Source organism: Molothrus ater, chromosome 1 (assembly GCF_012460135.2).
Source record: "Molothrus ater isolate BHLD 08-10-18 breed brown headed cowbird chromosome 1, BPBGC_Mater_1.1, whole genome shotgun sequence".
Taxonomy (NCBI): Eukaryota; Metazoa; Chordata; class Aves; order Passeriformes; family Icteridae; genus Molothrus; species Molothrus ater.
The window spans coordinates 58,011-85,374 of NC_050478.2; the positions used below are offsets into that span (position 1 = coordinate 58,011).

The 27,364-nt window shown below is 41.7% G+C and overlaps 1 protein-coding gene across 4 annotated transcripts in view; it reads right to left on the minus strand.

The window, feature by feature from the left end:
- Positions 1-113: 113 nt before the first annotated feature.
- SMARCD3 (SWI/SNF related, matrix associated, actin dependent regulator of chromatin, subfamily d, member 3) overlaps positions 114-27,364 on the minus strand; it is a 75,696-nt gene continuing 48,445 nt past the window's right edge. For all 4 annotated transcript variants that reach the window (XM_036400275.2, XM_036400284.2, XM_036400265.2 and 1 more), the window contains 10 exons: positions 25,889-26,011; positions 18,301-18,423; positions 16,497-16,592; positions 15,895-15,996; positions 14,216-14,377; positions 10,063-10,160; positions 5,284-5,419; positions 3,100-3,222; positions 1,758-1,859; positions 114-1,660 (listed from right to left, as the gene is read on the minus strand). In XM_036400275.2, the coding sequence (XP_036256168.1) occupies positions 1,607-1,660; positions 1,758-1,859; positions 3,100-3,222; positions 5,284-5,419; positions 10,063-10,160; positions 14,216-14,377; positions 15,895-15,996; positions 16,497-16,592; positions 18,301-18,423; positions 25,889-26,011 (1,119 nt within the window). In that variant the 3' untranslated portion in view covers positions 114-1,606. The remainder of the gene's footprint in view (positions 1,661-1,757; positions 1,860-3,099; positions 3,223-5,283; positions 5,420-10,062; positions 10,161-14,215; positions 14,378-15,894; positions 15,997-16,496; positions 16,593-18,300; positions 18,424-25,888; positions 26,012-27,364) is intronic.

Consider the following 27,364-nt stretch of genomic DNA (forward strand, 5'->3'; position numbering starts at 1 on the left):
AAAGATATTAAATAAAGGGGTAAAGAGAAGACTATGTCTTCTGTGACTCAAGAGAAGAAACTTTTAAGTTAAACTAAGGGAGAAACTGGCAAAGACAGCAGAAAACACAACACTGGAGAAAAAATGCATTTATTCAGAAGAGCTGCCTTCCTTCCACATCACATGTGAATTTGATTCTCTTTCCAAGGAAGTGTAAGAATGGAGGTGAAAAGGAGTAACCTAGAAGAGGATTTTGAGTGCCACATCATCAAATGGACAGTTATACTTTGACAGCTGCTTTTTGGACTAGAAATTATATTGGGCCTTTATTACAGCTCATCTGTGCACTACAAAAAATGAGGAGGGGAAGGATTTAAGGAAGATGTCCCTGCTTCCAAGTAATTGTTCTATAAATTCCCATTATCTGAATTTGTCATACATTTACAAAGAAGATGATTTCCAAGGGATATGTTCTCTGTGCTATTTAAGGCTGATATGCTTTATAACTCAACAGCATCCAAAATAACCAGCACGTATCATGTATGGGAGAGCTAAATAATTCATAGTAAGAGGCAGTTCACCTATGACCAAAATGTGAGACCAATCTAGGAACTCTCTTAACATCTTGTAGTAAAGAAAAAACTACCATGTGACATTAAGTTAAGCTTCTTGGATTCTACACCAAGAATTAGGAAGTTATTTTCAGTGATGAACCCTACAGGCACACAGAGACACATTTAAATAATCTGGTATTTTACATATATACTTATTGTTAATATCTGCTGTGTTAAAGGTAGGCATCAGCAAAGCACCATTACATTATTTTAGTTTTCTCAGAATGCCTCATTTGTTGCTAATCCCACTGATGTTAAGGATGCATAAGCAGCTCTTATCCCAGGAAGTATTCTCTTTCTCTCAGTACAGTGTACAGATTGTACCCATCTAGTGAGATGTGACTCAATCTACCTTTCACTGCCGGGACAGGGGGAAGAGAAATTATTTGCACCTGCAGAAGAGATGGCCTGACTAGATGTCTTTCTTCCAGATAGGCTCTGCACTCCAGGATGCAAATGCTCCTAGTTTGTTCTTTCAGATGCTGAGATAGCTTCTTGCACTGGTCCAGCTGAAATAAAAACTCTCTTCAGGAATATAAAGCATCCCCAGCTCTAAGAAAGAAAGTGTCTAATCCCAGATAAGTTACTGTTTGAGACTCTTGGGTACCATAGGGTAAGAACTGCATTTATTTCTCTAAATCTGTAGTCTCCTAGAACACCTATCTCAACCTCCACCATCGGTGCCACCCATGATTCTAAGCATAGCCCATAAGGATTTGCTGTGTAGAGTTTAACTTTCCACTAAAACTGAACAATGTGCGTTGATGAGTGAACCTTTAGTCCTCTTTCACACTGACACTTGTATGGTGCTGCCTCTGGCTTGGAATGGTTTGAGACACCTGTCCTGGGCAAGATTTCCAAGGGTCACTCTAAAGCTGGTGTTCTGACTGGTGTGTTGACGGCACGTTCTCATCCAGTCAGGAAGCAGGTCCATGTGTAACAGTGAGCTAAGTAACACTGAGCAGTCCACTGGTTTGGTGGTCACGATGCCAATGGAATCTTGTGAGCAGTACTTATGTGTTACGCACTCCCAAAGATTGCTCCAATTCCTGTCGGCGCTGCTGGATCTGCAAGAAAAAGACACACTGTACAGTTTAGCAGATTAAATTGCTCAGTGGCAAGAGATGCATTTGTAAGTCAGCAGTGTGGATATTTCTTTGATACCTTGCAGTAGAAATATCTGCTCACAGCTTCTTGAGACCAGGGCTCGTGATAAAATTCAGCTCTGCGCTCTTCCTCCGGGTTTCCAACCACATCAGTCATCACCTGTGACAAAAATAAAACCATTTTTCACCACAGCTCTTCCACCACATAGAGAAACTTTCAGATTTACCCAGAGTGAAAATTTATCTACATGACACATAAAAATGGTCAGAACTGTTCTCAAAGCCCAAAGCAAGTGGACAATGTATGCTTACTGCCAAAACAGGGTCATAGAACGATCAAATGGTTTGTGTTAGAAGGGACCTTTAGCTCATCTCATTCCAGCCCCCTGCTATGGGCAGGGACACCTTCCACTAGGATCAGGTGCTCCAAGCCCTGTCCAATCTGCCTCCAGGGATAGGGCAGCAGAGGGTTGGAACCATTCTACAAAAAATAGAATTTCATGACTTTGTCTCCAGCATCACAGAATCACAGGTAAATATAGTTATTGGTATATTTTGCAAAGCAATGTTGTGGAATCACAACTCTGATGCCAGCAGGGCAGAACCTTAACAGAAAAGGCTCTTATGGGAGTAGTTCTCAGTCAGGGCAAACTGAACAACTATTCCATGTATCTAGGTAGAGAAGCTCCACAACACCTCTGTTTTTAAGTCCCTCAAGTAGAGGTCAGCTTTATTTACACATGCTATCAGATTCCTGTCCCCTTTGAATACAATATAAATAGTAATAACCATAATCTTTAGAGTAGATTTTGGGAAGACTATTCAGGTAACAATAGGCATATATATAAGAAAGACACAATGATTTTATTAAAATAATTTCATGGATTCAATAATACAATCGATTTTGAGGCATGTCAGTTAAAGACAAAAATGTGACACTGTGAGGAACAAATTATTAATTTTTGCTGGCAAACAACTGAACTTCTTTACATTTTGATTTCTTGTATATCTCAAAGATAAGCTCAAGGACAGCTGATAAGATTAAATTATGAACCAACACCCAAATTGTGTTCTTATACTCTACGATGCTCCTGCTGAGTTTTACATAGCTTTGAATTTACAGAATACAAAGCCCTGTATTTCAAACTTACTGTCTGGCCACAAATTGACCTACCACTCCCATGAAACACCACTGTTCCACTGGAACTGGAATACAACCTCAACTATCTTTCCTCCCACCTGAACTATCTTTCCTATCTACTCTGGGATTCCAGCACTCCACTCATTGTCTGTCTTCCACCAATCACCCATCCTAGATGTTTGGCTATACACTCTATACATTTAGATAAAATTCTTCCATTCTGGTTCCACTATTCTTTCTTTTTCAAATCTTTTCTCACCTTAAGATCCCTGCTTTGGGACCGGAGAAGGTCTTGGATGTATCCTTTGGGATCCTTGGAGAAACTCAGCATAAAATCACGTTGTATTTTTAGCTGATTTATGGATTCAATTGTCTCATGAATCTGACAGAAAAAAAACCAAAGTGGATATTCTTTAATTTCTCCCATGCTCCAGTGACCATCAGGTCAGCTCTGTTACTGTCTTTGTACTCCTGGTAATGTAAAAAGGTGACAATTCTACGCCATAGACTTGTGCAGCCCTTCCTAGGGCTTTTTCAATTAAAAAAGCAGCAACTTAACTGCAATCCTGCCACTACATTTTAGTTTCACTTGTACTTCTGCAATACAAATAGGTACAGGATTGTCCTTCACTTCCTGCACTGAACCCCTGCATGGCATGCAGAACTAAGCCATGTCACTGCACAGCGAAATCATTTCCTGTGTAGAATCACTCTGCCTGCCAAGACTGGGATCTTTGAGGAAAGGTGTTACATAAATATGCAGTGAAGCAGTGCCCAGTGCAAGAAAGCAGTTATTCCCCTGGCTACCATCATGATCACATCTTCAATATCCTACTGTAATCCTTAAAACCTCTAGCCGTTTCGTGATCAAGTCCATGTCAAATAAATAGCCATGACTTCTAGATTTTTCTTAAGAGAAAGCCTGTAAAAGTCACAATGGCTGCAAAAAGAAGAGCATGAACAATGAGAAATCACAAGTATGGAAGGTTTATAGAAAATTAATAATATCTTTAGAGATATTATGGCAGAAATATTAACTAGTGGGGAAGAATGAAGACTGAAGAAGAGTCAACGTCCTATAATGGATAATCATCAAGTTCGAATGGGAGGACATCTCATGAACCATTTGCACACAGACACACACAAAAGCAAACTTCCGCTGCCCTGTTCCTCTAACATTCCAGTTTGAAATAGTAAACTTATCTCGTTTAGTTTCATGCATTCATCTCTTTTGCCAAAAGAGCTAAGGTGACCAAGCACATGGGAGAAAATAATCATCCCCTGATCTGGTTATGCCGTCAAGGCCACTAGTGTAGCTACTACATGGTATGTTAAGAGAAGGGAGCTGCTGTTAACTTAAAATCATTCCTTCTTTGGGAAAAAGCTGCAGTTGTGCGGAGTGAACTCCACTGGCACGTGCCAGTGAATTCCCAGGAGGAGACTCCACGGCAGCACAGCAATGCTGCACACAGAGGGACACAGCCCATGCCCATTCACCCAGCAGTGACTTCAGGAACTTCACTGATCACTGCTTGCCCTGTGCTGTCGCAAATACTCAAAAAAGAGGTGACACAGCCAGAGGAAAAGGTGAGCGGGACTGGAAACAGAATAACCCTGTGTATGCTGCTTGCAAGCTTATACAGGCTGGGAAGCAACTGACTGAGCAGCTGCAAGGACCATCCTCAAGAACCATGACAGCAAAGACACTGCAAGAGTTACCAGAATCCATGGCATTGCTGATGCCCAGACTCCCTTTCAAACTGCATGAGGACCAGAGCTTAACACATTTGTTTGCATTTGCAGCAAACAAAGAGAACCTGGGCCTTGCTCTGAGAAGGTATTTTAGTTTATCCCTTACCCACCCAAATGAGCCATTGACAAATGCCAGCACTGGCTGACAGCTCCATGAATCCCTAAAACAGTCTGCAAAACCCACCACTGCCTTAAGACTGATATTATTACTTGAAGCGCACATGATCCTCTTCCCCTAACACTTAGAACTGTCAAAGTGGTCCAAGTGATTTTCCTGCCATGCATATTCCATATTTCCACCTAATGCAAAAAGCCATTCTGCACTTATAAACTCACACCGGAGTATGAGATTCTCCTAGCTTTGCCTTAGCAATTTAATAAGATATCATGACCTCTCAATAAAAAGTTAATCATACAGTTCAGGTGGTTCTCAAGCATCAGGGCACTTGGTATGCTATCTGTGAAACTCTATCATCTCCACAACCATGTTAGGCCTTGGATCAAATCCTAAGCGGGAATGCCATTCACCCTGATGTACTCCCACTGCATTTGGCTTATTCATCCCTTGAAAGCACATGCCCTTAACAAGTTCCCATCTCACAACACTGCTGTTTGACACCTGACACCAAACACATGTGAAGCTACACAAGGAGTACATGTACCATGGGATACTTTACTCTTGAGCTAATACCTTGTTATCCAATGCTGTTATCTCCTGTTGGTTAGCTGTTGAGAGAAGAAAACTACTCATCTGGCCCTTTAATGGGTCTTCAACTTCTACATCTATGTCATAACACGCCGTCTTCTTCTGATCGTTGGGGTCAACACTATGGAGAGTATAACACAAGATCATGAGAACTGCCATAAAGAATCAGAATTAATTTCCAGCCAGCCCAGAATTCACTCTTCAATAAAGCCTGTTGCAGATGCTGTGAAAAAAGTGTAAGAACAAGGTATCTTTATATATTTTCCTATTCTAGTATATTCTCTCATCTTTTGTCACTTAGATTTCAAAGACTTTTGAGCTGGAACTTTTGCCCAGACCATCAAAAATTTAATTTCTAACATCCTCCTGAGATCTGTTACACTAAATATCAGTATCCTTCTTTGGCTTGTCCTGTCCTAAATTTATCTTTAGTTTGCCAACTTTTTGACTTAACATTTACTTTATTGTTAGACTAAAGTTTTTTAACAAGAAAACAGTCTTCAGCGCAGTAGTTGGTAAATCAGACTTCAGTCACTGTCACTTGCAATATAAAGATGCTGGCTTCTCAACCCCACCTGTCAAAAGTGTGGGTTGTGTGCATCTGCAGTAGGTAGCAAAACAAAATTGCTCAGGATCTAATGGAGCTTGACAGACTTGGGGGAGTAGAAGAACTTGCAGGGATGGAATTGCATGAGGAGCGTTGCAAGCAGGTAGAGGAAAGTGATCCCTCTCTATTCCCAAGACCGACGAGGACACACCTCTGGTACTGTGCTCAGTGCTGGGCTCCCCAGTGCAAGAGATATGGGGAGCTACTGGAGAGAATTTTGCAAAGGTCCACGAGGATGATTAAGGCATTAAAGCACCTGACAGCTGAGGAAAGGCTGAGAGATCTGGGACTATTCAGCCTAGAAAACAGAAGGCTGGTGGGGAGGGAACTTACCAAAACTTGAAGGGAGAGTTTAAAGAAGACAGAGCCAGGATCTTTTCAGTGGTACCCAGGGACAGGACAAGAGGCAGTTGGTGCAAACTGAGCAGCAGGAAACACGTTTCTACTGTAAGGGTGACCAAGCAATAGCACAAGTTGCAGTAAGACCCTCAAACCCCATCTGCCTTTCCCCCAGCCCAGAGTCTCCCATGTTGGAGACACTCCAAAGCCATCTGGATATGGCTGTGGCCAACCTGCTACAGGTGGCTGTGCTTGAGCAGGGCAGGGCATTTGACCAGATGATTTCCAGAAGTCCCTTCCAACCGCAAACATTCTGAGAATCTGCGATGCTGTGGTTGCCAGCAAGAAGATGAGCAGCAGAAGGAGAGCTAAAGAAAAGCCCAGGTGCGGGTCTGGTTCTGCTGCTCACGTCCAAAGCCACAGAGAAGGCTCCACGCTGCCTTTGGCTCCATTGCTCCTGGCTGAGTGCTGTCCTCAGGCTCCCAGAGTGCCGAGCCCAGGCCAGGCAGGGCAGCAGGGCTGGGCAGAGGGACCCTGACAGGCTGCACAGACAGGACGGCACCTCAGCACAGGTGAAGGTGGGCACAGGAAAAGCTCTGCTCCTGGCATGGAGTCACACCCACCGGGCAGGGGGACAGGTGGGCATCGCTGGGGTACAAAACAGACTGGCAGGAGAGGAGCTGGGGGCCCTGAGGGACAGACAACAAGGGCAGAAGGACTCTGAGGGGTAAGGCAGCCATAGCAAAGGTCAGCTGCAAAAGGGGCTGCATTAGCACAGGTTTTGCCATCGAGCCCAGGAAAGAGGCTCTTCCTTCCTACTACACGCTGGAGAAACTGGATCTGGACCGGTGGGCACAGGAGCACAAAGATGTGACATCTTGGAGCGAGGCCTGCAGAGGACGGTGGGGGCTGGAGCACAGACCTGCCAGGAGAGGCTGCAAGACCTTCTCCAGCCTGGAGAAGAAAAGGGAAAAGGAGATTGCCTGGGAGAGTGCGATGGCCATGGGGACTGGTGAAGCACAGACAGGGCCAGCCTCCCCTTGGAGGTGCGTGAGATTAGGGTGAGAGGCAACAGAAACTCGCTGCAGCATGGGCAATTCACTCCCTATAAGGAATTGTTTCTAGAAAATCATGATGGTAGTCAAAAAGGGAGATGCCAGAGATAATCTGTTTGTACTAGAAGAATATTGGAGAGCTATGCTTTGCAGTCTGTTTGTGTTTTTCAATGTGTGGGGAAGATGTCTCGCTTCTTGGCAGAAATGGTCATCCCACAGAGGTTATTCTTTTTACCTCTGATTCCAGGTGTGTCAGCTGCAATTAGGAGTGCAACTCAAGAAAATCTCCACTTCTAGCTTGAGCTCAGGTAAGATTTGATTTCTACGAGAATCTCTACTTTATGTCCACTTCAACCCCATTGCATTGTTTCTTCTTTGTCTTCAAAAAGGAAGGTTGTTGGTGGCCAGAGAGTGATTCTACAATACTACTATAATTTCTAGAATGAGTTTAGAATACTTCGCATTTTTGTCCCTGTGCATATCCTCTAAAACTAGAATGAATAATTGTGATCTGCTTGATCTTACTGTAAAAGGCAGGCCTGAGGATTTATCTGAATTACAAGCACATACATTTATGATCACTAGTGATGAAAAATTCCCTGTAGTAGCGTGCTGGTTTTGGCTGGGATAGAGTTATTTTTCTCCATAGTAGCTGGTATGGGGCTGTTTTGTGAATTTGTGCTGGAAATGGTTGGTCACAGAGAGATATTTTCCAAAGATATTTATTGCTATCATTGCTTGCAGCCTGTTGAGACCTTTTCAGCTCCTCATACTTCCCCCGAGGGAAGAGGCTGGGGTGCACAAGGAGCTGGGACAGCTCACCCCAGCTGACCCAAGGGATATTCCAAACCATGTGGCACCACAGTGAGCAGTAAACTGGGGCAGGTGTTCACTGCTCAGGGTCTTGCTGGGCATCAGTCAGTTGGTGGTGAGCAATAGTTTTCATCTGTATCACTTGTAGTGTTGGATTTTGTTCATCACCATCATCATCATCATCATAATCATCATCACCATACTGTCTTTCTCTCCCTTTTACCTTTTCAATCCTTGCCCCTGCCCTGCTGGAGAGAGAACGGGTGGATGGATTAAGATTGGACTAAATCAGGACAGGCAGTTGGCATACTGTTTCAGTGGCTGATTACACTCACCCTAAAAAACTGAATGCAGAATGACAGGGCAGAGCATTTGTGAGACCCTGTTTTTAGCTTGGTTGGAGCAGGCCCTTAAGTACCCTGGACAGACTTTGAACCTGATTTGAGTTTGGATGGAGGAGCTCTCAATGACCATCAGTAATCTCTTCTACTGTAAATTATTCTGTGACTGTATGAGTCTAAAAATTACTTACTTTCTTTAAAGTCCAGATTTACTTTAGCTTAGCCCAACACTGTAAAGACTTCACTGTAAAAGTACTACCTGTTGCCAGGAAATGAGTTCTTCCTTTGTCCACACCATTATGTCAGCACCATTAAAGGTTGTGAGGTGCTGTGTGGTGGACACAGGGAATCAGAGAATACACTGAGAATACACAAAGCTGTAGCTTTGTGACACACACCTGTTCTTGAGCTGGTTACCTTACAAAAACCACTCCCTCCAGTCCCTTTTTGTCATCTCTCTGCCCCAGAAACATAATCATCAGTTCCTTGTCATTTTTCTCTAAGCAATGACTATCTATCTCTGAGGACCTCAGCTTTTTTGTGGTGCATCAGACAGGGCACTGAGTTGTGCCCAATGACAGTACACACACAGCTCTCAATCTGCATGGCCACCAAGCTGCTTTTTCATTACTCTGCTTGATACATTCAAATGAATCAAAAAAGCAAACTTCATTTTCATAGCCTATGTAATATTTAACATATTATTCTTCTTACCACATATGTTACAAATTTAAAATAAAGAGCCCAATTTTAAGCAAATTCAGAAACATTTGCTTAAAAATATATTGTATATATTCTGTAGGAAATCAAATCAGTAATCTAAGTAATAATAACTTTTAAACATCCGGAATCAGAGTTTTGACCCTGACAAAGAAACTTGGAAAGGACTGAAATATCTGAATAGTAAAGTTGCAATCCCCAGAAGTTTCTTTATCCCCCTCCTCCATGTACACAGCTGTCACTTAAAAAGGCACATGCTGGAAGAGCCTGAGAGAGCTGAAAGTTGTGTTTCATCTGCTATGCCAGGAAGACATTTGTTCTGACAAGGAAACAAGAGAGCTCAGCATCTTGGTCACAATGACCTCCTCTGAATCCAGACATTCCGTGTTGTTAATCTCTGGAGATCTCTGACTCCTTGGCATTCTCAGGATAAGACTAACAGCCAAGGAGCTGACCCAGTCCCAGCAAAGCATGCATGGACTGGCCCTGCATCTGAAATCATAATGCTGCTGTACATTTTACATAATACATCAGTGATTGGAATGATCACCCATGATGGACAATACCTCATTTCAATTTCTTTTTGATCTCTTTTTGTGGGTTCAAACTTTCATTCCTCTCTCCTTAGGAAAAAGCCCAACCAATGGTATTCTAGTAAATATAAAAGCTGCTTTTCATACTCCTAGAAAATTGATGCTGTGCTCGTGAAAATAATTCAGAATTATACAAACTAGAATGACACATAGAATGAACACACAACGAAGCCCAAGGTGTTCATGCCAAAGTTAAAAACCCTGGATTTTGGTCCCTACAGCTACTGCAGCTCTTTCTGCACTTTATCTAGTGAGTGTTTTGCACAGGCCAGGGCTGAGCTGACCAACCAGCTTACCTGATGATGTGGTTTATCACTATCGGGTCTGGCGGCAGCAGTAGGTTAGTGAGTCTCTGGGGAATCTCAGAAAACTTTAACCGTGGACAGTCAAAGATCTGGAACACAATAAACAACAAATTTGGTTTGTCCAAAGGCTATCTTGCAGTTAAATGAGAAAGTAAGGAATCTGCAGCTCACAAGGAACTGAGGCAATTACAGAAGGTGGTTTTGAAAGCTGTAATTCAGGTTCCTTGCAGATTAAAGTTTTGGTCACTTCTGTCCCTCTACTTCCATCTGGGCTTCCAGACATACCTATCAGGCCATGACAATTTCAGGTGTCTCACTTTTGGTTTAGCTGCTAGCTGCTGGAGGGAAGAGGACCCTTCACTGGGACATGAGGATCAACTGTATCAGTGATGGCAGAGAAGCAAATACTCCCTCTCTTACTGAGGGTTTACAGCAGCATATTGTAAAGAAGATGACTGAATTTTTTTCAAGAGAAAAACACAGAGAAAAAACAACAGCAACAACAACAACAAAAAACAAACAGAGAAAACACAAAAACAGTTTGTCTTTTTTCCCCCAGAGAATGTTTCCTGCAATATTTTGTGCTAAAGAAAAATACAAGAAAACATTTCTGGATTTTAAAACCATTTGAAATTTGTGAGTTTTTCGGAATTCCAGAAAAATAAAGTCAATGTGACATTATTTATTTTTAACCAAAGCCTGACCAGCTTCTTGGGAGGGACCCACCCCTTTCCAAACAATGGTTTATGGATACTTTCTCTTTCCTATGGTCCTGAAGCTAAATAGAATCATAGACCCATAGAATATCCTGGGTGGGAAGGGACTGACAAGGGTCATTGAGTTCAGCTCCTGGCTCTGCACAGGACAACCCCAGAAATCACACAATGAATTTCTGATGAATTCAGGGGGAAAAAAATCTGGAAAGGGGAAAAAAATCTGGAAAGGGTTAAAAGCTGTAGAGTTTGGAAATTTTATGTGAGCAATGGAAGTGCATTGGCACAAATATAGAAACAACACTCTTTACACCTGGAGTTTTCAGAAATATAATTATTACAGCCTTTGTTTCCTACTGTGATTTTTAATGCTCTGAACAAGCAGACTTTTCTCTAAAGATACTCCATTTAAACTGACTTTAAAAAACACATGTATAAAAACCTATATATTAACATTTGCCTTAAAATGTGCCCTTGTGTGGAGGCAATTTGTAAAAATGTTCAGGCCTATGCAAATGCCTCGTAGGGAAACTGTTTTCACCTGACAGTAGAGATACACTACTCCTAGTATTGCATCTATAAACAGAAATATCCTTTGCAGCTCCAGAGACAAAGGATGCAGGCAGGGTTGGAAATAAAGGATTCTCAGGTTGCAGAACAGACATACAAAGTCAGATGCTCTGGCTCCTCAGTTAGGGTATCTTTTGAAATTCACAGTTTTCTCATGTGAATGGATTTGGCAGCAGAAATACCTAGGAGTCAGATCTCGGAACCATTTGCACAGTTCTATTGCTTTTGAAATACCTTTGAACCTTTTTTCTTGCTTTTGCTTGTAACACAGTGGATTTCAAATTGGCCTGCTAATGTAAACATTGTTTTTAAACAGAAAAGGATCGTCTTCATCAACTCTAAAAGTTGTGTTGGACTTGCCTGCATCCAGGAATTCAGCCAGCTAGTTTCTGAAGAACAAGGAAGCAACAAAACTTACTGAGTCCGCAGCTCACTCCTTATTTGAGTCCTGAATCCTGACATTTGGTAGAGATGACTGTGGAATTGCCACCCACAATACCTCCACAGCGAGCTCCGTGCCATCTGCTCTCATCCCTGGCTCAACACTCGTGTCAAGCTCCTAACACGGATGGTGCCCGAGTGACAAGAGCTTTAGGAAGGGAAAAGGGATCAAGGACACACATTAGTGAGAGGAGGATGGGAGACTGGAAACTAAGGGTGGGTGGAATTTTCCCAGAGCTTCTCCCATTCCTGCCTAACTGGAGTTAGTGGTCTAAACTAAGTCAGGCTCTGAAAGCCTCTCTGGCTACAGTGATCCTGGCGGGTCAGGAAACTCAGTGGTAATGGTTTAGTCTGTACTCTCTCGGGCCCTTAGACATAAGCACAGCACAGCAGTGTGGGATTCAGAGAAGCTGGATAGCCCCAGTATAGCAAGGGGAATGCCAGGGACTCTGGTGCATTGTGTACTGCTCCCCTGAATGATACACACACTTCCAGCCCAGACAATGCTTTTCTTTCCAGGAGTTATGTGGCTAAAACTACAGAATCTACAGAAATATTAGCAGACTGGAAGGCATTACTAAGCCAATTCCTTTGCCCTCCATCTCTCAACCTGAGAGTATTAGAGTGAAAAACAAAAAAAAAAACCTCATCATGAAATATTTCATTTATTGTAAGGGCATTCAGATTCCTAAGTAGCAGTGTCAGTTTTGAAAGCAAGATCACCTAAATTAGGACAATTTTGCCAGAGACCTAGGAAATGGGAAACATTCAAAACAATCCCATTTATAATATAAATCAGTGCAAGCACTGAATTCTTGTGAAACTATTCCAGATTATCCAGCTCTTGCAGGTTGTGAGATTCAGTCTTCTAGAAAAGCAATCAGCTACTTCCCAACTCTCTCATTTAACTCATCTTCTGAGGATGAGAAGACAATTGTCAGGTGTCATAGCATTCCTGCAGAGTTTTAAGACAAAGGAGACCTAAGAGCAAATCAGTCTCTTATGAGATGCATGAGGAGAAGATAGCTTCAACAACTTCTTATTCTAACAAAGTTCTTAAACTGAAAGTTAAAATAAATAAAATTGATAAGGCTCTTCTGCTTACTAAAAATAAAAATATGTACATCTGTACAGGGTCACACAAAGGATCTGCTGCAAATCTACCATACTATCCTGCCCTTGGTAGTGGCCAAAAGTGGATACTAAAGGAAAAAATGTAATAACCATAAATGTAATAACAGGAGAAACATATACTCGTTCTTCCCCCCAAAAAGACTCTCCCAACTTCCACAGCTTTGCACTTAAAACAGCCCAAGATTTTTCATCCATTGCTTTGCCACTTTTGGAACCTATACACACTTTTAGTATTTGCAATGTTCTCTTGCAAGGAGTTTTGAAGTTTAAATATGCTTGAGTCCTTTTGTTTGTTTTCAATTTGCTACCTGCCAGTTTTAGTTGATGGACTGTAATTATTGACCAAAATATAAAAAACTACTCCTTTTTCACCTTTTTCTTTCTGCTCATGATTTTTCAAATATTTTTCACCTTCCCCTTCCCATTTCCTCTTTGGGCTGGCAGAAACAAAACTCAGTCTAAATTGGCTATAGATAAATAAAGAATAGAAATCAAATAATCTAATCAAGAGAACAAACAGAATTGTCATTTTGCCAAAAAATTCTTATGTGGTTTTAACATGGAGTTTTCACTATTTTTGAAAAAGACTGCATGCTGTAATCCTCAAAAAAACAAAACCCAAACAAACATGAGAGTGACTATATAATCATGATCACTTTGGTTCTATAGTCCTAAACACACCCATGAATCTCACAATTATTTTGTTGCATTTTGTAGTTTCCAATGTGCAGAGGTATCTTTAAATTTATTTCTTCAAGCATTGGCTACTTTGAACTATTGTAGGGCAAATTAATAACAGAAAATAAAAAATTAAAAACAAAACTAGGACACAAGTTTCATCACAACATTTACTTTGATTGGTTGCTAAAACATTATTCATTCATTGTAAATGCCAGTATTTTCCTTACACAGAAGTATATCACAAACCCTACTTTCAATTACTTTCAGAGTAAGTCATGTGAGCCTAAAAAACAAAGCCAGGTAAGACAGTGAGAGCTCAGTTAACATTACCTTTCAAAAAAACCCCATAATCATATTTACAGAAAGAGTGGAGATGCTTTTATGTGGCCTTCTTGGTTTTGACAACACTGGCACGTGGAGAGGGTGTTATTGGTATTAGTTGTAGTGGCTGCTGAAAGGCATTCAGTGCTGAGGATACCCCAAATCATCAAGGGAAAACAAAAATCATTTTCATTCATCCCAAAAATCATTTTCATTCATCCCAAATTTGTGGCTGGATGTTAGAGTTTGCTTCTAAAGAGCTACTGAGTCCGAACAAGAGTTACCTGCTGGAAGTACTTGTCGCAGTTAATGTATTCCTTGTCGTGGGAGTCCTGCAGCTTGTTTGTTTTGATGTACTGCCAGAGAGCCTGGATGATGGCCGAGCGCGTCTGCGTGTGGATGCCCAGCAGGCGGGCCAGCCGCGGGTCCAGCTTGAACTGGGGGGGCTGCAGCAGAGAGCCAACGAGGCGGCAGCACAGAGGAAAGCACACAGATACACAAGGAGGAAGGTTCAGTTTTAATTCTCGGGGGACTCTGTTCCTTGGGAGAAGTATCCCATTCAGTGGCTGAGATTGCAAAAATACAAGTTTGTATTTTTGTGTCTCACCATTGGTGCTTAGGGAGAAGGACCTTGTACGTGTGCCGCGCACACAGACTACCTGTAGCACATGCTTCAAATAATAAAAACTTGCACAAAGACTCAGGAAGAATTTTCCCTTTCAACACTGATGCAAAATTTCACTTCTGAGAATGAGAGAAGAAAAAGAACAGCCCTTCCTCTGAGCTACTGGAATTTAACCACAGAGGGAGAGAAGGAAGGCAGGATGATGCCTCCACAGCTGCTAGTAACTGCTGTCTCATGCCAACACACTGTCTTGGAACTCTGATCAGGCATGAACCGTTCTGGTGCATACCAAAAAAATTTACCCAACTACAACCAGTCAATAGATTTTATTTCTTTTCCTGATCTCAGTGATATAATTCAACTTCCCTGTTCTCCACCTCTTGTAACATAAACTCCTTGGATAATCTGGAATTGGATTCTTCTTCAAGTGTGTACTCATACTCAGGTTTAGTATTCATCACATCAATAAGCAAGGATTACTCTGACGGGTGGCAGGTCACCCAAAGCTAGCTTTATAACAAATCCGGATCTAAGAACAAAAAAACATCTATTTTAAAGTATAAATTTATAATAATGGTGAGCATAAAAAACATCATTATATTGTCTTAATAGCAAAAATCCTCGCTGCCTATATCAGTATTTCAGTTAGCCCATATGCTCCCTAAAATTAATACAATTTTCTCTCTGCTAACATAAAATGGAGTGCCTATATCCCAAATAGATGTTATTTGCCTGGAGGTAAAAGAAGGTGGCAGAGAACAAGTTCACCATCAAAATGCACCTGAGGCTGAGCTGTCATGGAAAAGGGGGATCCCATCTACTCGCAGCAGAGCAAGTTTAACATTAACAGTTCCCTTAAACAGCAATGTTTCTTCCAGAGATGGTTTCAGTCAGATTAGTGAGCTCCACAAGTGCAGTATCCATCGTTTGTGCCAAGGTAAGGCTGCCAACAGCCACACAGCCAGCTCAGGTATCACTAGCAACAGCTTCTCCTCTGTATTTCTTTAAAGAACCACATGCATAACTTGCGTGCAACCTCTCTGACTACTCTCTAAGAAGCCAGAGGAGGAAATGCATGTTTTTCCTGCAGCTGGGCAATAACAATACTAATTATCATAATGCCAAGACCAAAATTTTGCTTGACTATATTAGAAACTCACTTGATTTGTCCCCTTTAAATTTTAAATAATCCTTCTGTTTGGTATCATTCTAACTTCAATGGACCATGTGACACTGCAATACAAGTATACTGGGTTTAGAGCTGTGTGACAAGATGAATTTGGTCAGTTGCACTAGGTCCCAGTGGCTGTATGTTCCAGGCTAAAGCAGTGCACTGACCTGGTAGTCTAACATGAGGAGCAATGTGCATCGCACGCTGACATCCCCAGGCCTCTTCACCTGGAAGCCATCCGTCTCCTGGGTCGTGGGAGTTCTGTGCCACTAACAAAGGGAAAAATAAAATTGTTGGTCTTTTTTTCACTGATGTCCATGAAGGTGCATCTTGCACAGCATACCATACCAGAATCAGACAAGTGCAAGCTTTCTGAAGATCTGGCAATCTAAAAAAGATCTTGTTAACTAAAAAAGTTAACAACAAAACCAAAGTGCAACACCCCCCCAGCTCTACCCCCAGTCATTTCAATTCAGCTTTAGTGCAGAAGCTGCTCTGCTGTTAACATACTTTACTTGTTAGCAGAAATGTGCACAATATTTTCATCTTTTCATACATTCTGTTCTAAGATGTGCACTGCAGCGCTACATCACCTATGTTTTTAGAGTAGATTCCTCTAGCAAACATTCTTAAGAATAATGGAATTTTGAAAACTCTGAAAATACTGTGAATGAGATAATGAATGCAAAGTCCCTTAAACAAGGGAAGTAACAGGTGCCAATGTGTGCCAGTAACTAGTTTGTACACAAAGGGGGCACAGCTTTCTCACCTCCACAAGATGATTGTCAGGTCCATACAGATCTTTGTCCAGTTCAATAACCAAACTCTTAAAAAAAGATGAAAACTTCCGTTTCTGTTTGCTGAGCTGTACAAGCAGAAGAACCAGACATGTATAAGGCTGCATTTATTAGCTTTGCCCTAGACTTCTCAGTCTGTCTTGAACATTAAATCCTATGTAAACCACAAGTGTGATCAATCTAATTGAGTTTTCCCTCTGACAAAAACAGGGTAAGATGAAAAAATCTCAACAGTAGTGGAACAGTGTACATTTTAGGGAAGATCTCCTTGACTCTTAATGTTATTGAAAAGCACTGGCTTGTAAACATGGCACCCATGAGAAAGGTCCAGAAAATGGCCATGAAAATTATCTCAGGACTGGAGCACCTCTCCTCTGAGGACAGGCTGAGAGAGCTGGGGTTGTTCAGCCCAGAGAAACACAGGTTGCAGGGAGTATTTAAAGGGGGCTTGTAAGAAACATCAAAGGCAACTTTTTACCATGATCTGTAATTACAGGGTTGGACTGGTCTTAAGAAGGGCATTTTTTACTCAGAGGGTGGTGAGGCACAGGTTGCCCACAGAAGCTGTGGCTGCCCTATCCCTGAAAGGGCTCCAGGCCAGGCTGGAAGGGGCTTTGAGCAACACAGACCAGTGGAAGGGGTCCCTGTCCAGGGCAGTGGGATGGAATGAGATGGTCCTGAAGATCCCTTCCAACCCAAACCCTTCTATGATCCTAAGTCGTCTGTATCCCTTTCTTTTTAACAGCCTGGGGTTTTTTTGATGAATGCTAATTTCTTGGTCTGATTTATCAGATTACAGTAAATTTTGCAGACTGTCATACACTAAGCAAAACTATTTCCTTTTAAGATTTTTATTTTCATTTAATTATCTGTATTTGTTGCTTAGTGCACAGCTCATATTGTCTATATTAAAAATCAGAAGGTCTGTGATTATCTGACTCTCCACAGAATACAGGCCACAGGATTCCAATTTATTTCTTTGTATTTAATGCAGATAATATTTTATTTAAAAATGCTGGTACTTGAAAAGCTATGTTCTTCCAATAAAGAATCTCTTTCTTTATTGAAATTTATGCTCTAATTTCTAAACTGAATCTGTCTAACTTCAATTCCCAGATGCTGCACTTTGTCACCACCTCCTCCTCCAGCAAGACTCTGATTCATGCACAGTTAGCTGCAGACAGACTGAAAGCCTTACCCTCTCCATGCATGCATGTTCTCAGTCTGTTTAGCCTATACATGCTTGCCTGTGAAGTCATTTCAAATGGATGGACGCCTTTATTAGGAAAGTCCAGCCTTCCCCAAGGACAGCTAAATCCACCACTGAGGTTTCTGAGGACTTCGTAATGGTAAAATGTTTCTTTCACCCTTGCTCTAGCCAATCATACATTGTGTTGTACCCCCTAAGAATATGAAGCACTGCCTTCTCCTTGTTACCCTGTTCTTCACAAGATGCAATGTCCACTGCAGGCCAGAATTGCCACTTACCTGCTGTAACCTGAACCCCGTCATCTCTTTAAAGGGACCAGTCTCAGCCCTCTTCTCTCCACAACCTCCTACCTATCCTGTCCTTATGTCTGCCTCATTTTCAGCTGCACTCTCCAACATTCCCATTAGGGCCTTATCCCTCACTTGGGCTGGGCACAGTGCCTTCCCAGCAGCCACAAGCCAACACTGCCATTCAGACATGTCTTGCCTTGTTGATGTCCCCACCTACCACCCCAAAGGATAGCCTTTAGATCCTGCCAGCCCCAGTGAAGCAGAGGTAAGTCATACATCATCCAGGAGCTTCCCCTCCACGCGCAGCTCCCACGAAGCAATGCTGCCATCAGAGTCATCAGCGTCTGATTTTGCAGGATTAAATGTGTTGGAGATGTAAAGTCTCAGTTTCCGCTTTTGCTGTTATGCACATAGACAAGGGAAAAGTACATATCCAGTTAAAGCTCAGGATCTGAGGAAGCTGCAGGAAAGGTGACAATTACACATATAATAGGGAATCTCCATGTTTTGTACAGCTGCACCAGTTGTATTAGAATTTAAGATTCTGTTACATGAAAATACATTGAAGAGCTGAATCTAAAAATTCCTTTCAAAAACTCTTGCCTATACAAACATGCTGAAATTCACTGTAAATGGAGGAAGACAGGAGGTTGCCATGCCTGAGAAGTGATCCATCCTATACTTCTAGATTAGATATCTGAGAAATCATTGTGGGTAAAGCATGATATTATGCCCTTTCTGGCTTCAACCTAGCTAGATTGCTAAAATTCAGCTGCAACTCTATTGCAACACAAATGTCTTTCATCGTTGCACAGCTCAGATTTGTACATGGCAGTCACAAATACAGCTCAAGCTGTGAACTGCCTGCCAGGCACAGTTCTGCCCATCTGCATTGTGCCATCCTGCAGCACCTGGGAACAATCCTCCTGTAGACACACCTGAACACACACATCTCTGCCTTACCCTCCTCTTCAGCCCAGCTGCCCTCACCCTGAGCAGCTTGCTGGGAGACCTGTGTGAAGGAAGGCACCCTGCTTCACCCCCAAGCCAGCTGCTAAGGTCTGCCAGAGGTACAATCATGCTACTACATTGTCATTTTTACAGAGCACCTGAAGCTTCCCAGTCACTGTAGTGGCTTATGGCTGTGTCATCTCCCAGTGCCCTTCCTTCCAGGCATCATGTGGAAAACCCAGCTATTAAGTCTGATGCATGGATTCCAGAAAAGATTGTTACCAAAAATGACTTTGGGACTCTAATCTCCAATACCTATGTAGATGACAATGTCAAAAAGGCTGTACTTGTCAAGTTAATCTTGACAAAACAATGTAAGAAAGGAGCAATCTTGTAAAGTTTATACACGCATAGGAGAGAACCAAGTTCCATACAGCAGATTATACAGCATAATCTGGCATAGAGGAATGGGGAAGGCAGAATTGTATGGCTGAAGAGAAACAGGAAAATTACTACATTTTGCCAAATCTGGAGAAGACAGTGACAGAGAGGTTTGACAGAAATGGAGTGTCAACAGGGAGTGTCAACAAATGGAGTGTCAACATGCTCTGACAGGGAACAGGATTTTCCAAAGTGCCATCAGTGCAGAAAATGACAGATTTATACAGGTAAGAACATGCAGATTAGCAGAAAAATATTCTTGTGAATCCATGTTTCTTCCATCTTTTCCCACAGGATTTCTGTTGCCAAAGTACTATTTCATAATATAATTATTTTAATGACCCCAAATCTCTATTTAGTGTGGTGGATTTGTGAAGGATTTCACATTTCTAAACTCAAAACTCTTCAAATTACCCTGGACATTTTACGCACCATTCCTAAATTTTATCCCCACCTGGATTACTTGCAGAACTGTACCTACATACACAAGCAGGCTTTTACTTAATAGACATCTAGTGTCACCAGCACCACTGGCTTCTTGTAAGAGTCACCTGGGATGGTTCTGCTCCCAGACATTTTGGGAGGCTGTCTCCTCTTCCAGGTCCAGGAACTAGACAATGGCCCTTGAACTTGCCCTACATGCCCTTATTACCAACAGTGGTAATGCATACTTCATGCAGTAGAACTTAAAGAAAATAAATTTAGAAATCCCTAGCAAGATTTCAGAACTGTGACTCTAGAGCCAGGAACAGTTGCTTTGGACTCTTAAGCCCTTTCTCTCCTACTGTGACTATTCTCCTGGCAGCTGATTCAAACTACCAGAGAGCAAGCAGGACCCTTAGCAGGGACCCAAGAGTACAGTATGAATCCTACCTGAAGGGATCTATCCAGTAACAGCTCCAGCATGCACAGCCATACTGCTATCATAAGGATGTCCAGTCTGGGAAGATGCCAGTTCAAAGATGAGATATAGTCAAAATTGAGCTCAAGAAAGAAAAACACCAACATGGTGCTGGGTGGGGTTTTAAAGAACAGGCCATAAAGTCTCTTCAGTTGCTGATACACATCAAAAATCACTGCATTTGGTTCACTCTCAGTATCCCTCTGTTCCACAAGAATGTCAGGTTCATATTCAGAAGGCTCTCAGAATGAGAGAAGGAACACCTTCTTCCATCCCCAGTTGAGCAACTCCATCTCATCCAGGGAGGAAATGATAACATTTATGAGCAACTTGATTGCTTTGCAGCTTAAATAAAGCGGTGGCAAGAAGCAACAGCCCTTCAATAAATTCTGTAAATCCCTCAGCCATGTGTTTTATCACACAGACCTAAAACCTGTTCTCCTTTCTGTACGGTGGATTCTCAGAGAACAGAAGAGCAAGCAACCAAAGGACTCTCAGGAGCTGGGAGCAAAAACTGAAGAGAAGACTTACAGCTCTAGGGCAAAAAGTAAGCATCACGTTTCATCTCTTCAGACACACCAGAACTTCACCACCCAAAAATGCAAAGCTAAGCAGGAGGAACTTCACAGAGACTTGATCAACTTTGTGAATCAAATAATCTCTTGTCCAAAAGTCAGTAAACGCTTGAGCTCCTTGTTCCCTCACAGTAAGACACTGATCTTTGACTCAGCTTCAGCAAAAGGAACTTTAAATAGCACTCAGATGAAAACGAAAAGTCTCCCCTGAAACCCATTGTATTTCACTTACAATTTCTCCTTGAGAAAACGAAAAGGAAAGAAGTAATCAAATGTAAAAGATGAGTGGACATGTCAGCAATGAACTCCTGCAAGGGTCTCAGCACAACTGCTGGGTGAGCTCACATGAAATCAAACAGATCTGAATGGGAGGCTGACAGGAAAGGTGGAGCAGTACACCCAAAGCCTGCTCCTTCTCCAGGTTCTCTGATGTCATCTTCACACAAATGAATACAGCTTTAAGTAATGAATACAGCTTTAAATGGGTGAAATGCTGGAGATCTGTCAAATAAATCCTCCTGAAAACCTTCCCTGGTTTACAGTGTTACTTTTTTTTTTCAATTTCCATCAGCATTGAATCCCTAACAAGTCGAATCAGAAAGCAAGTATCTGATGATCCCAGGATCTGTGTGCCATCCCCCAGATAAATCTCCATCAACTGATGAAGTTAGTTTCCTTCAATGAACTCTCAGGCTGGACCCAAAACCTCCCAGACACTTCCAGGGAAGTTGTGCTTGGGATTTCAAACAAACAAACAAAGTTGTGCTTGGGATTTCAAACAAACAAACAAAGTTAGACAGACAGACAGTCTACTGCTGACTGACTCAAGAAAATCTGACTGCCAACCTCGTAAGTAGTATTGTGTTAAGAGCTCTCTAAGTATATCTTAAGGGTGAATTTCTATGAACCTCAATATAGCATAAAAACCTCAAGCACAAAGCACAGAAAAGATTCAAATCTGTGTTTCTGCCTTTGCATATACAGTAACTGTTTTCCAGTCTCACAGAAAAAAAAACTTTTTAGAAAGCAAAATGAACAGTGGTAGCATGGAAACTAAAAATCAGGAGCCAGAAAAAACAATGACCACTGTCTGATCATTATAAAATACCCCAATTAAATGAAGAATGTCCATATCAGAGCTGGAGTACAGAGGCATCTCGCTCAGAGCAGCAAGACATGTCAAAATTTGTAGAGGAAACAAAATTAGTTAGGTAACTCCTGAAAAGAAAATGGACATGAACTTAAAAATGGCCAACCCAAAGCAGAAAACCCAGTGACTTGGTAGACTACACAAGTATAATGAATAATAAAAGGAATGGGACAGTATTTACTGAGTTCAAAATTGCACCAGCACATGAAAAACACTTATTAACAGTTCTATAAAAGTGTAAATAGCAACAACAAAACTCAAAAAAAGGTGAAGCGAATGCTACAGAGGAATCAAATGGAAATTAGTATGCACAACAGTCTACAGAATCAGCTGTAGCAGCTTATTTTGTAGTTGTAGATTCTACTTTCTCAGGAGACAATGAGGAGTTGGATAGTGACAGGTAGTAAGAAGAAGTCAGGTGCACTGAAAAATTATTTTTCTACAGGGATTGGGAGGAATGAATTTTTTACCTGAGAAAAGAGAACATTAAAGAACCTGAAAGACATTTAAAACACTGATTGATTAAAGGAGATAAGGTGTTTGAATTTCCTTATCTCATAATGCAAAAAGCAGAACACAGAATTATGGCATAAGACAAGTGTTTCAGAAAAAAAAACCTAATTGCTTTCTGGCAACAATCCAATATCAATTCCTCAGTCATCTTAAAACCTGAAAGTGGGGAAAAAAAATCTCAATTCATGAAACTAGGGAGAGAGACACTATGATGGTGTTCTGATGCTACTACTTGTTTCTCACCTAAAACTGGAGAACCTGGAAGCAGATAATTTAGTTTGGGAACTGCAACCACACACATATCTGTAAACAGAATGTCTCACACCAGTTCACTGCGAAAGAAGGACAGTCTCTGGATGCCAGTCTGTGGTTTGGGTGAGATGAAAGTACTGTCTGTGGTGCCAGGGTTTGCAGTGGGAGCCCTGCTCATGTCATGGTCACATCCCACTGTCAGTCAGAAGACCCTGGTTCAGGCTTTGGGATGAAAATCATCTCAGTCTTAAAACTATGTTTATGGTGACAACTGTCTATCTCAGGGTTACACAATGGAGACAAATAAGCATTTTTAGGGTATTATTTATCTATATTATTTTAGACATCCACTTGTGTATGAGAAGAATTGTGCCCTGAACACCACTGTCTACACCAACTTGATCTCTCAACTATGAAGGGAGCTGAGAGTGACTAGCTCACACATAAATGAATGAAATGGCTATGTCTATACTTAGCCAAATAAATCCCACTCCCAAAGTCCACTATGGCCTTAGAGCTGCATAGATTTTCAGTAATTAATTCTTTATTGACATCTTCTGATCTGTTGAGTGTATGGTTTCTGTTTCCTTCAGGCCATGGATCTTGCTATATCTGTCAAACAGCCCTGTCTGCCTGACTACCTCCTAAAGTTCTTCCTGGAATTCTGACCACGTGGGTCTTCCATGAAGTCAGGACAAGGACTCTTGCTAATGCTGCTCTGCAGACAAGGAATTCTGAGACTCTCATGACAGATGCAATCCAAGAATGCAGGACTGGCTGAAGAAGAGGAGAGCACACAGCAGTGCCCAAGCAGCAGAAAGCTGCCCAGGCAGCTGAAGAGGGCTGCTGACAGTAGTCCAAGGAGCTGACAGGTGGGGAAGGCCATTTTCCCCTTCAACAGCTGCCCAAATCCCAGGTCTCCTCACTTCTTGAGCCGTCCCACAGCTGTCATCTGGTTCAAGAGTGCACCTGTTCTCAGGAGATCCAAGTAGGACCAACAAGCCAAACATATTTTATGCACTGTCCTCACAAAAAAAAAAAAGGTTTAACCACTTATGCCTAAAATTTCCCCAGCATAGTCTTCAGACAGAAAAAGCCCCAGCCTGAGCAACACTAGACCATAAATCTGTGGTTCCCTACAACCACAGCTTCGAGCTGTTTCTAGCTACAGCTCAATCACCTTGACAAACACTGTAACTGTAGCTGCAGCTGATAACTCTGAGAAATCCTGCATATTCCCTACATTATTTCACATACTTTAGACAAATTCATATTTCTTATAGGATTACAATTCCAGTTTGAGAATCACTGTTCTAAGGCAAGTATTTCAAAATTACAAGAGCTTTGATAAGAGATGGAAATGCAGAGGTAACTTCTATTGCTGTTACCAATTCTGTAACTATAATAAAATGGAAATATTAACATTAACAAGAACCCATGTTTATCTAGGTTTAGCCCTATTTTGACAGTTCTGATACCCATATGCTAGGACTACCTACACACAAATTTGGAAAACATCTGTTTGATCATTCTCTAGATGTTAACTGAGTAAGTGATATTTAAAATGTGTTTGCTGAGCCCTAGATAGAATTTTCTGTCTACAGTTTCTGTAGAGTGTTGTGCCTCCGACCCTCTTCCCTATCCCAGACCCTGAATATCTCCATAGCACAGCTTACAGCTAGGACCTTGTGCACTTGTTGATTCCCTCATTAAAGACTTTGCCACAGAATAAATAACTTCCTGCTGATTTATGAATTTAAGTCAAAGTCTTCAATCACCTTAAAATAACGCCAGATTCCTAACTAGTTTAAAAGAATGGTGTTCTACCCATATCAAGAAGGTAAGACAAATTATTTCTTCTGAGAGTAAAATCTATTATGTGCAACACTTTTTAAGAATGAACTCATGATTTAGACCATCCACAATTCAGTTTCCTTTCTGTCTAGGAGGGGTAGATGGAACTTAATGGAACTTAATAACTTAATTGTTTCTTTTGTTTGTTTGTTTTGGTTTCTGTTTGGTTTTTGGTTTTTTTGTTTGGTTGGTTTTTTGTTTGGGTTTTGCAGTTTTTGCTTGTTTTTTTTTTTTTGTTGCTGTTTTGTTTGTTCACATATATCAACTGGAAAAACACCAAGGGGTAAAAGCTTTCCACATTTTATCAGGTACCTGTACAGTGACAAAGACAAGAGAATATTGATCTTTGTTGGGCTGACCCCCATCACTGTGGTACAGACAAGAATGATAGCTTTATGTCACAGCAGACATCTGGCCACAAAACCCTTCATTCTATGGGAATTACCTGAGGAATAGAGTATGAGCTACCCAATACCGTTACAAGAACTTAAATGAGACATGAAAAGAAATTCTTCACAATGAGAGTGGGCAAAAAATGTAACAGACTGCCTAACAAGGCTGTGAAACCTCCATCCTTACAGATTTTCAAAACTCAACAAGGCCTTGACAATCCTGTTTTTAGAAGAAGGTTGAACTAAGTAACTTCCAGTTTCCTCCTATCTAAACTCTTCCATGATTCCAATGAATAGACTCAGAAAACTTAGAAAAAACCTTTTCAGTGGGATATTAGGAAGAGTGAAGTGCTGGACTTCATCTAATAGAAACTGCAGAGAATGTCATCCATTCTTTTTTTTACACAAATAATAATTTCTGTAAGTAATTCTTCCCATTGTACGCTCTGTTATTCCATAGGTTCCACTTTTTGACCAAATTTGAATAGGAAAAGTAATACACACCTTCAGCACAGCCCTCTAATCTCTTATTTTCTCATTTTTTATCATTTTAATACAAACTTCCCAAACCAATGTTTATCTATCCTTTATTTATCCCTAGGCTATTATTCCCCTTATTAAAGACTTTCAGAAGCTAGAGCTGGTAATGGCCACTAAATTTTCTCTACCACTTTTCTATGCATGCTGATTCTCAGCTGTTTACTCTTAGGAGCTTTGTCTAATCCATTCCAAAGCATTTCTGCTAACGAGACTTTAGCTCGAAAGGTATTTCCACCATTTACTACAAGAATTATTCTCCTCCCCTGATACAATGTCCAAATTTCTCACAGCATACCTTCATTGGTCTCTTCAGCGCCTCCTGAATGTCCACGCGCTTCCGCATGATGGTCTGGTCCAGCTTGCGCTCAAAGGCCAAGAGATCCATGTAGGCCTGCGACTCGGGAACCAGCTCGCGGATCTGAGAAGGAAGCAAGGAACACCTCAGCACCGGGAGCACAAACGTGCCGTGCTCTAGAACAGCCACATTGACACGTTCCCAGCCCCTGGACAGGTGTGCCCAGAGGAGCTCTCCCTGCCACAGCAGCTCCCGACAGTGGGGCAGGTCTCAGTGGCGTGGGACAGGCACAGACTGAAGAGCAGGAGCACAGAACGGAGGCTAATGCGCTCTGGGACACCCCACCTGAATCCACAGAGCCTGGACCATGGCTGTGTTCTTCCACTGAGGCTTAGCTACCAGCAGCCAGGGAGACTTCTCTTGGCAATCCAAACTACAGTGAATTTGTCCTGTTAAAAACTAGAAAAGTGCTGCATCCCCCAAACTAAACGGGGAGGGGCTGGGGTGTGCTCATGCTGGTGTTTCAAAAACAAGTGCCACCCATTGGAAGTAAACGCTGCCAGGTGGGATGCCTGCCTTTGTCAGCACATCTTCCTCTGCTGCTGAAATTGACCTTCATGTCAAAGTTTCAACACAACCAGCCATCAGGTGTCAACTCACGATCCTGCCAACTTTTATTGGTATTTTAATACATTAGTTAACTATATTAGTTCTATTGAAAAACCCCCTTGTTGTTGTTTTCTCTTTTAAAAGGGAGTTAGCAGAGGAGGGGATATGAAGTAGGTTGGAAATATGACCTAATGAACTGAGCTTAGAAGTGGGTAAGTATACCCTTAAATGAAAATGTTGCTTCTTAATTTGGAATAACTCATGCAGGAAAACCATAAAAAGGTACTGTAAGTAACTAAAATAGATCTACTAGACAACCTTTTCTATTTCTACAATATTCACTCCTATATTTCCATAGGAATTAAAAGTGAGTTGGTATTCATGTTTTGCTTTAGAAACAGAATTAGTTGGAGTTAAAATTACAGTTTATATCTGGTGTAAGGCACAAACACCTGTGTGAGAGACAGCAGGCATGCACGTGTTCCCTTTGGAACAAGGACATGAGAACTATTGCAGAGGTCATGCCAACAGCTGGCTCTCCTGCTATTGTGCCTCTGACCAGGTTTCAAAGTTGCTGCCTTTCAGTATCCGCAACAGTCCAAGGCAGAGTGTTCCAGAACCTCAGCAGGCAATATGGGAGGAAGAACCTCTTTTTGCTCCTTTGGAACCTGCCATGAGTGAGTTTCATTTGGTGCCATTTCCCTGCACTGCTGGAGCAGCAGTGGGAAGGCATTCCCTAGGCAACTTTGCTATGTTTTACAGAGTTTTGCCATCCTTTTCCTAATTTGCTTTTCCAGCCTAACGACGAACAATTTCTCCTTGCTGTATTTAGACAGACTAAGGTTATTAAATAAATGTCTCTTTCAA